The sequence below is a fragment of the Mustela nigripes genome, chromosome 1, assembly GCF_022355385.1.
Source record: "Mustela nigripes isolate SB6536 chromosome 1, MUSNIG.SB6536, whole genome shotgun sequence".
NCBI classification, from domain to species: domain Eukaryota; kingdom Metazoa; phylum Chordata; class Mammalia; order Carnivora; family Mustelidae; genus Mustela; species Mustela nigripes.
The window spans coordinates 169,954,040-169,969,856 of NC_081557.1; the positions used below are offsets into that span (position 1 = coordinate 169,954,040).

Here is a 15,817-nt window from a genome sequence, read left to right on the forward strand (position 1 = left end):
CCCCCCCCCCCCCCCCCCCCCGCACCTTGTAGGCCCTCCCTAGCATGTGAGAACTCTGTCGAAATCTCCCATTCCTTCACCACCTCCCCCCAACCGTGGGGTATATAACATGCCCACCTTCACAACCCAGCGCAGCAGCTCTTCCTGCCCACGGGTCCTGTCCCCGTGCTTTAATAAACCACCATTTTGCACCAATGACGTCTTAAGAATTCTTTCTTTAGTCGTCGGCTCCGAACCTCCTCACCCCACCGAACCTGACTTAGGTTCAGGGACTTCATCATTAGTGCCTTTCAATCTTCACAACACCCCAGTAAGACTAGCATTTCCATGTTATAGAGATAAAGATACAGATACAGAGAAAGTAAGAGACTAGCCAAAGATCACATGATTAGTAAATAGTGGAGCCCAGATCTGAGCCCAGGCAGCTTTAAAGGACTATCTCTCATGAAACCCACTTCAGAAATGCTGCAAAAACTCAGTAAGTTAATTTAGGTAAAACATTTCAGGCAGTATCAGGTACACAGTAACTCTCCTTCAGTGTTTAACTATTATCACCATTACTCCAGCCCCCAACTCACTTCCCCATTTCCCAGCATGTCACCACCCTTCTCCCCATTTCCCAGGACTAAAACCTCAGGATCAACTTTTAACCAGCCTCCCTCTTTCATCCCCTAATTCTAGTTAGCTCCTTCTTACTCTTCTTTGAGTGTTTTTAACGCACCTATTCTACTATTCCCCCCACCACCTTAGTCTGGCTCTTTGTACCCTCACACTTGAATTCATACCAAGAAAAACTTAAATAGTGCTCATGCACTAGGCATGCTTCAAATCTATTAACTCATTAAAACCTCACTATAACCCTGTCTGTTCTCCAGGGCTTCCACATCTGGGCTCTAGCAGTATTTAATTTCCTCAGCAGCCCAGGCTTCCTAGAAATTCAATTTCATCATATGATGGAAACTTAAAACTGTATGGATGTGTTCTTTACACTAGTGTCTATCAGCTGACTTAAGTATGTGAAAGGGAAATATGAGGGATGTTCTCTATTGGGGCAAAAAAAGACTTCTAAGGCCCATAAAATTAAAAATTCTAGCCTCCTCAAAAATTTCCCACAGAATCAAGTCTTAACTCAGCAAAGCCCCACCTTACCCATTCAAACGTCACTCCAATCCTCAATAAAAATTCTCCAGAGTTGGGACGACTGGGTGACTCGGTCAGTTAAGTGTTCAACTATTGGTTTAGGCCAAGGTCATGATCTCGCGGTCAGGAGAGGAAGCCCCAAGATGGGTGGCATGCTCAGGAGGAAGTCTGATTAAAGATTCTCTCCCTCTGCCCCTCTCTCAAATAAATAAATATATATATATTTTTTTAAGATTTTATTTATTTATCTGACAGACAGAGATCACAAGTAAGCAGAGAGGCAGGCAGAAAGAGGGGGTAAGCAGGCTCCCCACTGAGCAGAGAGCCCGATGCGGGGCTCAAGGCCAAGACCCCGGGACCACGAGCAGAAGGCAGAGGACTTAACCCACCAAGCCATGCAGGCGCCCCAAATAAAAATATTTTTTTAAAAAATTCCCCCCCAAAAAAAAAAAAAATTCCCCAGAGTAAACAGGTTTCTTCAATGTTCCTGGAGTAAAAATAATATTAATTCTTATTCCTAGCCCTTATTTATTCAGTGTCCCTCTGACTCACAAATCTGAGTACATTTCACCTCCATAAACCCTCCCCAAACACCCAGGATAAACTAATCTCTGCTCTAAATTTCAATAAAACATGTCTTGCACCACTCACTGTGGTCAGATATATTCATCACCTGGCAAATGCCACTTACAAGCCCAACCAGGCCATGAGCAACTGGAAGGTAAGCATGGAGTCCCTCATATTTCATCTTCTCCATGAACAGCACAGGTCTCTACAAAGAACACACACCTATTCAGCAACAGTTAATAAATAATGGATGGTGTAACTAAAATTATCTGTAAATACCTTAATTTAGTCAACCTTATTTCCCTAACTAGGAACTACTTCAAGGTACAGGAGCAATATTAAATTACATGGTAGTGATTTCATCGAAACTTCAAATTCATTATTTTGTTTACTCCTCGAAACAGCCCAGTGAAATGCACACTATTACATCCTTGTTAAGTAGGCTGAAATTCAAAGAGATAGATGGTTTTCCCTTAGAGCACTCAGCTACCAAATGACAAAGCTGGAACCAAAGCCCATGCCAGTAGCCCAATGCTCATTCCAGTGTTGTAATTCACCTTTATCTCCTTTCCCTGCTTATCATGTTAATGTTAAAAGGAGAAAGGAATCAGATGAGAATCCTTGGTAAGAACCGATATGGTAAATTCACGACTTCAAACGAGTATTTGCCTGAAACGGCTTTTTTTTAATTTGACTCATCAAGGGTAATGATGCAAGTTCGCAAGGCTGCATTTAAAATTAAACCTCGTGATGGTATTGTACTGTGAAATAAAAACCCATGTAAATTGAAAACCATTTCCTTTCCTGACTCAAAAGTTGGACACTGCCTCCCCCTCCCCCACTGCAATCTGCTCTATACTTACAAAATCTTAAGGCTGTTGATCATCAAAGAATTAAGGAAGGAAGCAACCTTCTGAGGGCACAGCACTAGACCATCAAATCCAACCGGCAGTTCTTGCTAAACGTTATAAACCATTAGTCTTCCCATACCTTACTGTCTCCAGAAATCGAGTCCTTAAAACTCCATCATGTTATTTGTTAGACATTCCAATTTAATACCGAGCCACAAAGAACCTCAGTTCAGAGCAGTCTCAACTCATGAATGGCCACATTGTTGGGTACTCTCCCTTCACACTGAAACTCAGAAATGGAAAGACGTGGAGATGGATCCAAACCTGGGCTAAGTGCACCGGCAGAGCCAAGAAAAACCAGAACGCACCAAACGCGCCCGCCTCCGCCTCCGCCTCCTCTACAGACCTTCAGGCCACTTCAAGGGATGCGGGCAGCACCCGCCGTCGGGGGTTTACGCTTCAGCAGCCGACAGCTCACTCTCAAAAGATTATCTTCCAGGTCTCTTCGGAGCCGAGGAGCTGGGGAAGAGGGCATTCTTCGCCCCCAGAAGGTGGGTCGGACCGCACACCGCGCCCAGCCGGAACCCCCGCCGCGCCAGCCCGTCTGGTACCCCCACCGCTCCAGCTGGGAGGCGCCGCGGCCTCGGGTACCATCCCCGAGTCCACGGAGGATGCAGAGGAGGCGGGAGGAAAGCAGCGGCTCCGGAACGAGCTGCAGCCACAGCCTCGCAGAGCCTCCTTCGCTCCGCTGCCCCGACTCACCCAATTCTGCGCATTATTGCTCAGCTTGACTTTCTTGCACAGGCTCCCAGGGACCTCCATACCGCCGAGTGCGCGCGGGTGCCGGGATCCTCACCTCCCCGAGCGTAGCAGGAGGAGAGGCCGGAGGGGGCGGGACGGGAAGGCGGGGCCTCTTCGCGCTGGGGTCGGCGCGCGCTTACGTACGCACGCGCTCGTGCTCGTGCCTCCTGCGTGGCGCGTCGGTCGCGCCTCCGAAATGGGTCTGGAGCTGAGGTATGTAGGGAGGGGCGAACCGGCGGGCGCGAACCTTAGGCCAGAGTTGGGGGCGGGGCTTTAGAGCTCGGAGCTCGCGCGACGCTCCTCCCTCTCGATTCTGAGAAAGGGGCGGGGCCTGGGAAGGTAGTCGTGGAAGTTTCTTGGCTTCTCCTCAGCTTCCCCCCTCGTGCTGCGCAGGCGCTGAGTCTGGAAGCGAGTGGCAGGCGCTGGCTGCTCACGGAAGGGCAAAGGAGATACCTGGCTCTCAGCTTTTAGCGTGCTGGGCTCCCTTTCAGCTGATGCTGGTTGGGAGAAGACACTGATGTAGTCTCTTGCCCCTCTAGCTTTTCCTCCTTTAGCTTGGCTGCCGGTCTCCTGTGTGCCCAATTGGTATCCTTGTCACCCTGGTGACATTTAAAAAGGGATTTTACAGCCTCACAAAGAGAAGAAATGATTGACCGAACAGCTCATTCGTCACACGTTCCGCCTAGTGGCTTTAAAATTCTGCTCAGCGGCGCACAACTTCAAAAAACAGTCAATACCTCATCCTTGGTCATCAATAATTAATATCTTGACTGGGATTCTTGGTTATCTGCAAGGTGCCTCCTTCCCACTTGGAGACCGCTCTTCATAGCCGGAGATTTCCGTCCAGTGATTCTCATCCGATAGGCCAAACGGGCTACTATTTACTAGCTTTTCCGGAAATTCTTAAGAGGACTGAAATCCAGGCTTAGGGAAGTCTGCTGGTTACCACAGGGTAGCCCACCCGTACAGGACATTTTCAAGTTCACCTAATTATTACAGGACTAGTTAATAGGAAAATGGGCTGGGATATGGGGGAGCTTCCTCTTCGGGTTCTCGCCCCCATCTCATTACTCTAAGGACTTTCCCACAGCTTTCCCCAGCACGAAAAGAGTTGTCTGAAGCTCTGCTTCTCGTACTCTCCACCTCCCACCCTCCTGTGCCCCTCCACACATACACGATCTTCAGTCACAAAGACCTGAAGTTGTTACTTAATAAAAGCTAGGAAATAAGTTCTCTATTTCTCCCACTGTTGCTGTGTTTTATTAGGCCTTGCCAAGATGAATCACAACTAATACCCTTTACTAGGCATCCTCCCACCTGTGCAGCGGCTGCCCACACCCTCACACACACCGTTCTTGAATTGCTGTCAGAGTACTTCTAAAATGGAAATCTAACTTTGTTTACTTAACCATGTAAAATATCAGTGGTTCCCTATAGCTTTTGCTAGGGGATGTTCCATTTGAAGTCTACATACATAACTGAATTTCAATATAATTCTCAATTCTGCCAGTAACAGGAATGAACTTGGAAGTTCAAATGAGAACACAGCACCGCATTTGGAATGAGCCATTTTTCCAACGAGTTCTACAAAATGATATTTAGAGGGAAATGATATAAAGACAGCACAATCTGGCTTCTAGGTGTGCTTATTGCTTCTCAGTCCATAATTCTGAGATTTTCCAATGAAAGACATTTTTAGAGTTAAATTATATTATGTGTTTACTTCGATAGTCTCAGTTCAAATTCATGAGTCCAGGCATCAGTCATGCGAATGAGCCTGTAACACTTTGTCAAACCAGAAACAAGGAAATTATCAAGAAACGCTAGAATTAAACACAACAAAAACCACAGGATTATGTCAGAAGGACTCAGAGATGGCAAAATCAGATTAGACCAATAAAGGGATAATAACTATAAGGTATTGACACAAATAAAATATGTTTAAATGTAGATGTTGATATGATGATAATTAGAAGAAAACTCATTGTCAGCTTTGGAGGATGCTAGAGAACCAACTCATTATTTTGAAAACTGATAAAAGAAAGAATTAAACATGTACCCTGCCTTTTCTGCATTAACTGTAAGTCATATAGTGAAAAAATTGATGAGAGGGGCACTTGGGTGGCACAGTTGGTTAAGCATCTAACTCTTGGTTTCAGCTTGGGTCATGATCTTAGGGTCTTGAAATTAAGCCCCCTGTCAAGCTCTGTGCTGAGTACAGATTCACTTGAAAGTCTGTCTCCATCTTCCTCTGCCCATCATGCACACACTCTCTCTCTAAAATAGATAAACCTTTTTAAAACATTGATGAGAGGAAGTTCTCCTTGTAGAAATATAGCTAATAAATGAAGAAGGGAAGACAGGATTATGATATCACCATTTTTGCCTTCTAATGAAATAATGGATAAAGACAATGATGCTCATGGTTGCTAACATCATGAAAATAAAGAACATCAGAACTTTTTTTGCCTCCTGTACTATTGATTTTGTATTGTACTATGATTTTTTGCCCCCTGTACTATTAATGCCCCTTCACAATCAATCCTGATTCTAAACAAGCTTTCAGGCCTAATTACCTAGTTTACAGTTAATGCAGAGGAAAGAGGAAGGTGTTAAATCACCATAAATGCAAGCAATTAAATCCAAACTGTGGAAAACCCTACATTATAATGACCTGATTCTCAAATAATTCAATTAAAGGGGGATAAATGAAGAACTAAAGATGAAAAGGAAACTTAAGATAACTATTAAGCAATTAAAGTATATGGAATTTGGGGTGCCTGGGTGGCTCAGTTAAGCATCTTCCTTTGGCTCAGGTCATGAACCCAGAGTTCTGGGATTGAGCCCCATGTTGGGCCCTGCTCAGTGGGGACTCTGCTTCTCCCTCTCCTCCTCGCTCCTGCTCTCTCTTGCTACCTCTGTCACTCTCTGTCTCTCTCTCTCTCAAATAAATAAAATCTTTAAAAAATAATTAATTAACTAATTAAATGTATGGAATATATTTGACCACCGACTCATATAGAGAAGAATTTTTAATGTATATAGCAAGAGAGAAAATTTGAAGTCCCTGGATTCTTGATATTAAAGGTTTACGCTTTTGGTGATAATAGCTTTGTTGTTATAATTTTTAAGGAGTAATTTTAAAGCTACATATTAAAGGCTTTATCAATGAAATGAAAATGCCGTAAGTATTCAAAACCAAAATGGGGTTCTTGGAAATTAAACACAAGATAGCAGGAGTGGAAGAGAAGGTGAAGATACCTCGTGAATGCAGAGCAAAAATCCCCCAAAATAGAAATAGAATTTTTAAAAGAAAGAACAGTCCAGGAAACCCAACATCCAAATATTAGGAATTCCAGAAAGAGAAAAATCACAAGAAGAAATAACCAAGGAAACTATTCAACAAAATATACTAGAAGTGAAGGACTTGAGTCTTTCCCTACTGCCTGCTCGGTGGATAAAAATTGAACATACAAACACAGTACTGTTGTTTGGAAACCCTATAAGCTTCCAGAGAGAAGGAAAGTTCAAAAACAGTCAGGAATAAAAATTAATTGAGGGTACCAATAAAAACACCGAGAGCTAGAAGACAAATAGACCAATACTTTCAGAGTTCCAAAAGAAAAGAATTTCCAACCTAGAGTTTTACATCCTTTCTCAAGGAAATAATGGAAGATATGCTCTGCTTAAATGGGGAAAAAAGGAGACATGGCATTCAGAAAACAGGAGTTTCCACACAGGAGACAGCCCAAAGGGAATTCCCAGGTTGATGGTAAAGGAAGATCCAGGGATGACTGCCATGTACTGGGTCTAGAGGATACTCAGTCAGAAGGCTCTCCAAGGAGTCAGAAGGCACTTGGAAAGCCTTGTTTAAGAAGACAAAATGAATAGAGCTTCTGATGGAAATGACCTTACTGAAAATGGTTCAGACAACTGAAAAGGAGTTTGGGGTTATATTAATGATAACTTTTTAGAAAAGTAAGACATCAAAAAGGACACATTTATGGCATGCTTCCTTCTTTTTTTTTTTTTTCTTAGATTTTATTTATTTATCTGTCAAAGAGAAGAGCAGGCACAGGGAGAAGCAGGCTACCCGCTGAGTGAGGAGCCCAGTGCAATGCGGGACTTGATCCTAGGTCTCTGGGATCATGACCTGAGCTGAAGGCAGATGTTCAACCAACTGAGCCACCCAGATGACCCTCTCATACCCTTTCCATACAAGCTGTATTTCAGGGTAATCAAATAGTTGATGAAGAACAGTTTATACTGATAAAATTTTAACTAATAAATGCAGAAGGAATGTTAGCATTTTTTTAAAGATTTTATTTATTTATTTGACAGAGATCACAAGTAGGCAGAGTGGCAGGCAGAGAGAAAGGGGGAAGCAGGCTCCCTGCTGAGCAGAGAGCCCGATGCTGCACTTGATCCCTGGACCCTGAAACCATGACCTGAGCCAAAGGCAGAGGCTTAACCCACTGAGCCACCCAGGCCCCCCAGAATGTTAACATTTTTTTTTAAAGATTTTATTTATTTATTTGACAGAGAGAGATCACAAGCATGCAGAGAGGCAGGCAGAGAGAGAGGAGGAAGCAGGCTCCCTGCTGAGCAGAGAGTCCGATGCGGGGCTCCATCCCAGGACCCTGGGATCATGACCTGAGCTGAAGGCAGTGGCTTAACCCACTGAGCCACCCAGGCACCCCAGAATGTTAACATTTTTAAATCACCATTTTTGATGGGTAGTGAGGAGGACACTTGTTAGGAAGACTGGGTGTTATGTATAAGTGATGAATCACTGAATTCTACTCCAGAAACCAATATTGGTTGCACTATGTTAACTACCTAAAATTTAAATAAAGAAAGAAAGAAAAGAAAAAGAAAAATCGCCATTTGAAACACCTGATAAGGTAATTAATATAGTCAATAACCCTTAGTGTCTGCTAAAAGTATTCCATGAAAGATAGTGTGATGGTTAATTTTAAGGTATCAACCTTAATGGATGACCGGGTGCCCAGATATTTGGTTAAACATTATACTGGGTGAGTTTGTTGAAGAGTGTCGCTGAATGAGATTAACATTTGAATCAGTAGACTAAGTAGATTGCTCTCTCAAATGTGGGTGGGCCTCATCCAGTCTGTGGAAGGCGTGATTGGAACAAAAAGGTGACTCCTCTGCATGTTAGAGGGAAATCCTCCCTCACCTCTTTGAGCTAAGATGTTGGTCTTTTCCTGTCTTCAGACTCCAACTGAAACATTGGCTTTTGGGGCTTACGCCCTCTATCTTTCAGACTGGAACATAGGCCATCAGCTCTTCGGATTCTCAGGCTTTGGATCTTGGAGTGGAACCATACCGACTGCTCTCCTGGGTCTTCAGCTTGCTGACTACAAATCATGAGACATCTCAGCCTCCGTGATCACGTGAGCCAGTCCTTACACTAAATCTCTGTCTATCCTTGCTATTGGTTCTGTTTCTCTGGAAAACTCTGACTAATACAAGTAGGAAAGGTGATTTTATAATAGAGGGATTAGGCTGATACCACCTGCACCTACTTACCAATTTTAGCATCTTCTGAAACTGGGGCACATATCAGGTATCTTAAAATATGATATAATAAGAAATACTCAGCACTGATTGTCCTAATCTGTGTTGTTCAAGAAGCAGGGCATGGAAAGAAGTATTTGAGTACAAGTCATTTATTTGGGAAGTGAGCCCAGGAAACACCATTAGTAGAGTGGGAACATGATTCAGGAACATGAAGGAAGTCAATAAAGCAGCCATTGTAGGTAACTGGAGCTTAACCCCATTGAGCAACTCTGAGATTGAATACGTGCTTCCAAATAGGTTACCTGAGAGGAGAGAGCTGGCATTATTCCCTTCAGTCATTATTCAAGGACTACTCGTAGGAAGTGGAGTGTTCTCTCCCTGGTAATTTTGGGTGCAATCCATGTAAGCAGAAAGAGCACTGGTCCCACAGAGAGCCTTCATGCAAAGAATGGAGGTTTATTCACCAGTGGAAGTCAGGATGGTATGTTCCACAGTAGTAAGGGTGGAGAGGATATGCATGCAGCACCAGAAGTGTTTGCTGTAACCACTTATGAAGTATTTGGCCTTCTGGCTAAGCTCAAGTGAAGTAGTCTTTAAAAAAAAAAAAAAAAAAAAAGGGCAGAAAGGGCATATGTCTCTCTCTTTAATTACATAAGAGGTTTTCTTTTTTTTTTTTAAAGACTTTATTTGACAGCGAGAGAGAGAAAGAGAGCAAGCACAAACGAGCATGAACAGGGGGAGAGGGGGAGAGGGAGAGGGAGAACCAGGCTCCCTGCTGAGCAGGGAGCCCAATGCAGAGCTGAATTCCAGGACCATAACCTGAGCTGAAGGCAGATGCTTAACTGACTGAGCCACCCAGGCGCCTGAGAGGTTTCTTATTTTTTTTTTTTTTAAGAACCAAAAGAAATTTATTTGTAAAATTTCTTACTTGACCAGTGGTGAGAACCAAGAAACACTATACCAAGAAATGCTCAACTAACACCCTAATAGTCTCTAAGCTGGTTCAGACAAGAGAACAACAAAAGTAGCTCTTGATTATTAGGCTGGAAAGATGTACTTCTTTATGTCTTTCAATTGCACAAAGAGATACATTTAACCACATGGTCTGCGCAAGTAGCATCATAGTATCTGTAGACATAATTGGGTCATAGCTTCCAGGGTGCTATTCCTTGTCTACCTTACATAGCTGTTTCACCACTCTTGCTAATTTCTTTGTCGGCTCCTTTCTCTTTTTCTTCTCCTTTGTTGGTTTTGTTTTTTCTCTTTCTCTGATGTCTCCTTTCTCTTCTGCCCATCCACTGTCAGTTCCTTTCTCTCTTCCATGGTTGCCTTCTTTCTCTTCTTCTTTGTCATGAACACTGGTGTAAAACTGTAAATACTCGGTTCCGAGCAATTTCAATTGCCAAAAATTGTATCCTGGGGGCTCTTTAGCTGATTCTGATTTGAGCTCTTCTGGATCCAACACATCTATCCTGAGTTTCTCAAAATTTTCCCGAAACTCAGAATAGATTTGGTCATCCACTTTGGTGAGTTTCAAGAACTGTGGGTCAACTGATGAAATCAGCTTGTAGTAGACTTCAGCATGCTGCATTGCTTTCATGGCCCAAGCCATCTCAATATCAGGATAGTTGCCATAAGACTCGGCTGGGAGAGAAAGGGCATGTGCCACAGACGCCAGTTCCCCGGAAACCAGCTCAGCAGTTCCACTGGTCATCTCCATGTTGCACCCCACAAAGCAAACGCTTGTTTCCCGGAAATGACTATTTGCAAACCAGGTTTCATATTTTTAAGAAGAGATAAACAATAAAGAACGCTACAAAGAAAACCACGCACACACACACACACGTGCACACACACACACAATGAAAGAAAAAACAAGGAACCATCTTCAGAGTAAAACTATCAATGGTGGAAAGGAAGGATGGTAATAGTTTTACTACCTGGCTCAGCTCTAAATCACACATACTTGGTCATAGAAACGTAAACATGAATGCGTGTGTACACATGTGTGTATGATGTGACAGAAGAAGAAAGAGGGATAAATCTTCATTTTCCAAAGTGAGAAACCAGTAGAGATATTGCCTAAAACATAAAGACCATGAGTAGCAATACAGGCAATCTTGTTATTTCAAGATACAGAGATATGGACCAAGAGATTCACCTGAAAGACTTCAGAATGGTTGCTTCTAGGGAAGGAAAACTGGGGGAGGAGATGAAGATGACCAGGGATTTGCTCTTTGTCTTAAAATTCCTTATAGTCATTTGAGTCTACACTATTTAGATAATTCTGACAGAGACATACAAAAAATAAAAGGATGAATTAGAGGTCAAATGAAGTGAGCATGTGGGAACAACCCCTAAGATGTTTGGCTTTAAAAAAAGAGCAGAGAAATGAGACAGCTGAGAAGCAATACAGAATCAAGGTAGGATGTTTTAAAAAGAAAGGATAAACTAGAGCAAATTATATGCTGATGAGAATGACCCAACAGAGAGCAAAGGTAATTAACTCATGGATGGAGGTCCTTAAGGATTTGAGTCCAGGGCACAAGTGAAGGTAGCCCTTTGACACAGAGTAGGTAATTCCTGCAAAATAAAGTAAAAAGAGAAGACAGGCCTAGATACCAGCCCATTTGTATGGGAGGTGGGAAGATGAAGGACTTTCCGCTGAGGGTTTTTATTTTCTCATGTGAATATGAGGCAAAGCCATTAGCGAGGGAGGACCGTACTTTCAGAACTACCACTCTAAATAATGAATGGGCATTCCTAGCTATCTGAGATACTTACTTTCATAGCGTAATATACATTCCAACAGTCATCAAAACAGAAAAGAGAAAATTACATTTTTTAAGCTGAAACAAGGAGCTATAAAAATTAGGAACCCAGAGTGAAGTGTGTCTTTTTTTTTTTTTAAGATTTTATTTATTTATTTGACAGAAAGAGATCACAGGTAGGCAGAGAGGCTGGCAGAGAGAGAGAGAGAGGGAAGCAGGCTCCCCGCCGAGCAGAGAGCCCGTTGCGGAACTCGATCCCAGGACCCTGAGATCATGACCCGAGCCGAAGGCAGAGCCACCAAGGCACCTCGAGTGAAGTGTGTCTTTACCCTTTCAGGAACACAGGTATTCTCAGGAAGAGGGTAATAGTTACCTAAAAGCTTGGTGTCAGCATATCGTAAGTCACTCACCTGAGTAGTAGCAAAATGTCACTCTGAGAAGATGGTCTGGGATGGGCAGAACTTAAAAGTTGCTGCACAACACACGTTGAGGATCCCATTCGCCCTCCACCCTCTGTATTGTTAGTTAAAGCTCCACCAACTGAGAAACTGGTGAGATGATTTGGAGGCAAGCAATGATATTTTATTTCCATCTGGAAGGAATCACTGCAGATTCTGGAACATTCCCTCCCTCCTACTCACATCAAGTCTCTGGGCTTGCTAGAAGCCAGATTGTAGAGAAAATCACCCACCTGGTCAAGGCAGTCCATTTCTTCACATTTTGCATATGTGGAGAAAATACATGAAGACATATCTTCTCCAGCAGGGAGATTTGATTGAACAAGAGAAATAGGACTAAAAAAAAAAAAAAAAAAATCCTTAAAATGTCACTTATCAATTTCATGTGAAACATTTCCCTGGTGGTTATTGCCATTTTTTATCTTAGAAAAAAGTCCCCAAATAGTGATTTTCATAAGACAGCTTACTAAAAATTACTCTATTTGTGAATTATGGTTTGTTGATAATTCAAAGGAGCTCTTTTTCACAGTGAGTAGAAATAACATGCTAGAATTGTAGGTTTTCTACTAATTAAAAGGCTACTAATTTCTACTAATTAAAAGGGTAAATCATATAACTTCTGGGTTATGTGGGGGTCAGTTGGATAAATTTACTCAAGGAATTCTTCAGTTCTAAAATTATTCTAGGTTCTTAATTTAGGTGTCACTTGTACCTGAAAACAGATCCATATATTATTTTTAAGCATTTTACTGTGTTAAACATTGTGTTGGTAATTTCTGTATGTTAAAGTAGCTGAGTAATAAGTAATGGGAAGCAACACCAAACAGCATATATTCTTTTTCCTAGATTCTTTCAGCATAAGCATAGTGAAACTCATCCATGTTGTGTGTATCAGTAGTTTATTCCATTTTGTTGATGACCTGACTCTGTTGTAGGGTGTTAGGATTTTGTTAAATTAACATTTGTTAAGTTGAGCACAAGTGCTGGAGGGTAAATTGTGGCTCAACAACAGAACACAAAAGAAATAAAGAAGTTCAGGGGCACCTGGGTGGCTTAGTCAGTTAAGTGTCTGCCTTCAGATCAGGCACCTGGGTGGCTTAGTTAAGTGTCTGCCTTCAGATCAGGCCACAGTCAATCCTGGAGTCCCAGGATCAAGCCCCACGTCTGGCTCCCTGCTCACTGGGGAGTCTGTGTCTCCCTCTGCCCCTCCACCTTGCTCTCCCCCCCCCCACCTGCCCCACACACACTCTCTCAAATATATAAATAAAATCTTTTTTTTAAAAATTTCATCACTCCCCGGTCCCAGGTTCATCACTCCCAGGTCTCAAGGCGAGGTGCAGGGGTGCAGGCAAAGAAAGAGGCAGGAAGAGGCAGGACCTGCGGCAAATGCCTTTATTAGGATCCCAAGGTGGAATGCTCTGGGGTTCCCAGACTAAGACCCGGTTGATGAATTCAAATCAAAGAGACCAGGGTTTCTGGTAAGCTCTGTGTAAGTCTCATCTTTTTTTTTTTTTTTTAAGATTTTATTTATTCATGAGGGAGAAAGAGTACAAACAGGGAGGGGCAGAGGGAGAGGGAGAAGCAGGCTCCTTCCTAAGCAGGGAGCCCCAGGAGGGGCTCTATCCCAGGATCCTGGGATCAGGACAGGAGCCCAAGGCAGGCACATAACTGACTGAGTCACCCAGGCACCCCTGTGGGGTCTCATCTAAGGGGCACATAGGGGAAAGTCCTGGAAGGCTGGGGAGACTGTTGATCACAAGGGCAGTTGGGGAAGTCATATGAGGAACCTAACATTTGCGTGTGACTCTGTGGGCTGTTATCTGGGGTATGTGCTTGCATGAGGGGCTAGTGTCCATGTAAGGTCCCTGCAGTTCCCTTGGCCAAACAACATAGGTGCCAAGGCACTGCTACAGTGAGTGGCTTAGTTAAATTCACACCATGTGCACATGCCATGATTTGTTTATTCATCTATTGAAGGATATTGGGGTAATTTCAGTTTGGGGCTCTTACAGATAAAATTGCCATGAACATTCATATGCAAGTCTTTGTGTGAGCAAATGTTTTCTTCCCCCACCCCTCACCCAGGGAATAAACCTAGGTTTATCAATATTAGGGGAATGACTGGACCATGTGCTAGGCATTTGTTTAATTTTTTGAAAAACAGCCCAAACCATTTTCCAAAGTGGTGGTACAATTTTACACTGCTGCTGGCAGTGTATGAGAATTGTAATTGTTCCACATTTTTGCCAGCAGGTTGGTATGTTTGGTCTTCTTCATTTTAGTTGTGGTAATAGTGTGCGGTGGTATTTCATTATAGTTTTAATTTGCACTTCCCTAATAACTAACGATGTTAAACATCTCTTCATGTGCTTATTTGCTGTCTCTGTATCTTCTTTGGTTAAGTGTCTGATTGGATCTTCTGCTCATTTTCTGATTGAATTGTTTGCTTTCTTATTACTGAGTTTCAAAAATTCTGTAAATATTCCATGTCAGACATTTTATTTTCCACCTCTAGAAGTTCAACATGGGTCTCTTTTTATTTCATTTTTATTTATTTATTTTTTTGAGGGGGGGCTATTGGGAGAGGCAGAAGGAGAGAAAGAATCCCAAGCAGGCCCCATGTCCAGTACAAAAGCCCCATGCAGGGCTCAGTCTCACAGCCCAGAGATCATGACCTGAGCACAAACCGAGAACCAGGCCCTTAACAAGCTGAGCCTCTCAGAGCCCCAATGTGGGTCTCTTTTTAAAAATGTCTCTTCCATGCTTCCATTTCACATGAGCAGTCTTTCTCCTACTTTTTTGAGTGTATATAAAATAACCATTTTAATGTCCTTACTTATGAATCATTTTCTGTGTTTTTATCTCTTTTTATTGATTCATTTTTCTCAGTCTAGGTCATATCTTCCTCTTTCCCTGCCCTGTTCCTTCTCTTTACCAGACCCCAGATATTGTGAATTTTACCTTGTTGAATGCTGCATATTTTTGTCATCCTATAAGTATTTTTCAGCTTTATTCTTGGTCACAGTTAAGTTACTCAGAAATGGTTTGGCCCTTTCAAAGCCTTAGCCTATGACTAATTGTGCCCCACCACTCAAAATACCATTTTGACTCCTTTGCCAAAAGGCATGGTTTTCCACTCTGGCTAGTAGGGATGTGACCTATTCTTTGCTGGTTGTGAGCTCAGGGCATTTTCCCCTTTGCTCCTTTTGGATGGTATTTTTCTCTGTCCTACATTAGTTTCCTCACTTGCCTTTGCTCCGGTGCACTTTCTGCCATCTCTGGAGCTTTCTCTGTGGTAACTCTGTCCTCTCAAGTACTCTATCCTCTGTCTCAGAGCCCCAGCTTCAAATTCTCAACTCAGTGGGACCACAGATTCCCTGGGTTCCCCTCCCCGCACTGTGGCCAGGAAACTGTCTCCAGATAGTAAGCTGAGGCAGTCATAAGTCTTACCTCATTTATTTGCCAATCTCTCAGGGGTCACTGGCCTGAACTGCCTGATACCAATGTTGGGAAGCCATTGTTTCATTAATCATTTTAGTGGGCTTTGTTCATTGTTTCTGGTGGGAGATTATATCCAATCACTGATACTTTATCTTCCCAAAAGTAGAAGTTACTTTTTTTATGCAGCTACTTTTATAGTAATAACTTCTTTGCCTTTGTTTTTTTAAGTTTCACCATTTAAAATATA

General features: G+C 42.7%; 1 protein-coding gene, 1 long non-coding RNA gene and 1 pseudogene across 2 annotated transcripts in view; 1 reads left to right on the plus strand and 2 right to left on the minus strand.

Annotated features, from left to right (window-relative positions):
- The window catches only part of PAPSS1 (3'-phosphoadenosine 5'-phosphosulfate synthase 1), a 100,754-nt gene extending 97,285 nt beyond the window's left edge, over nt 1–3,469 (minus strand). Inside the window, exon 1 of the mRNA XM_059376969.1 lies at nt 3,321–3,469. Within this exon, the coding sequence (XP_059232952.1) occupies nt 3,321–3,380 (60 nt within the window). The 5' untranslated portion in view covers nt 3,381–3,469. The remainder of the gene's footprint in view (nt 1–3,320) is intronic.
- A 57-nt stretch (nt 3,470–3,526) lies between these two features.
- LOC132001968 (uncharacterized) overlaps nt 3,527–15,817 on the plus strand; it is a 37,175-nt gene continuing 24,884 nt past the window's right edge. The window contains exons 1-2 of the long non-coding RNA XR_009399735.1: nt 3,527–3,572; nt 8,644–8,773. This is a non-coding gene — a long non-coding RNA (uncharacterized LOC132001968). The remainder of the gene's footprint in view (nt 3,573–8,643; nt 8,774–15,817) is intronic.
- Nucleotides 9,790–10,666, minus strand: LOC132014244 (protein PBDC1-like; annotated as a pseudogene).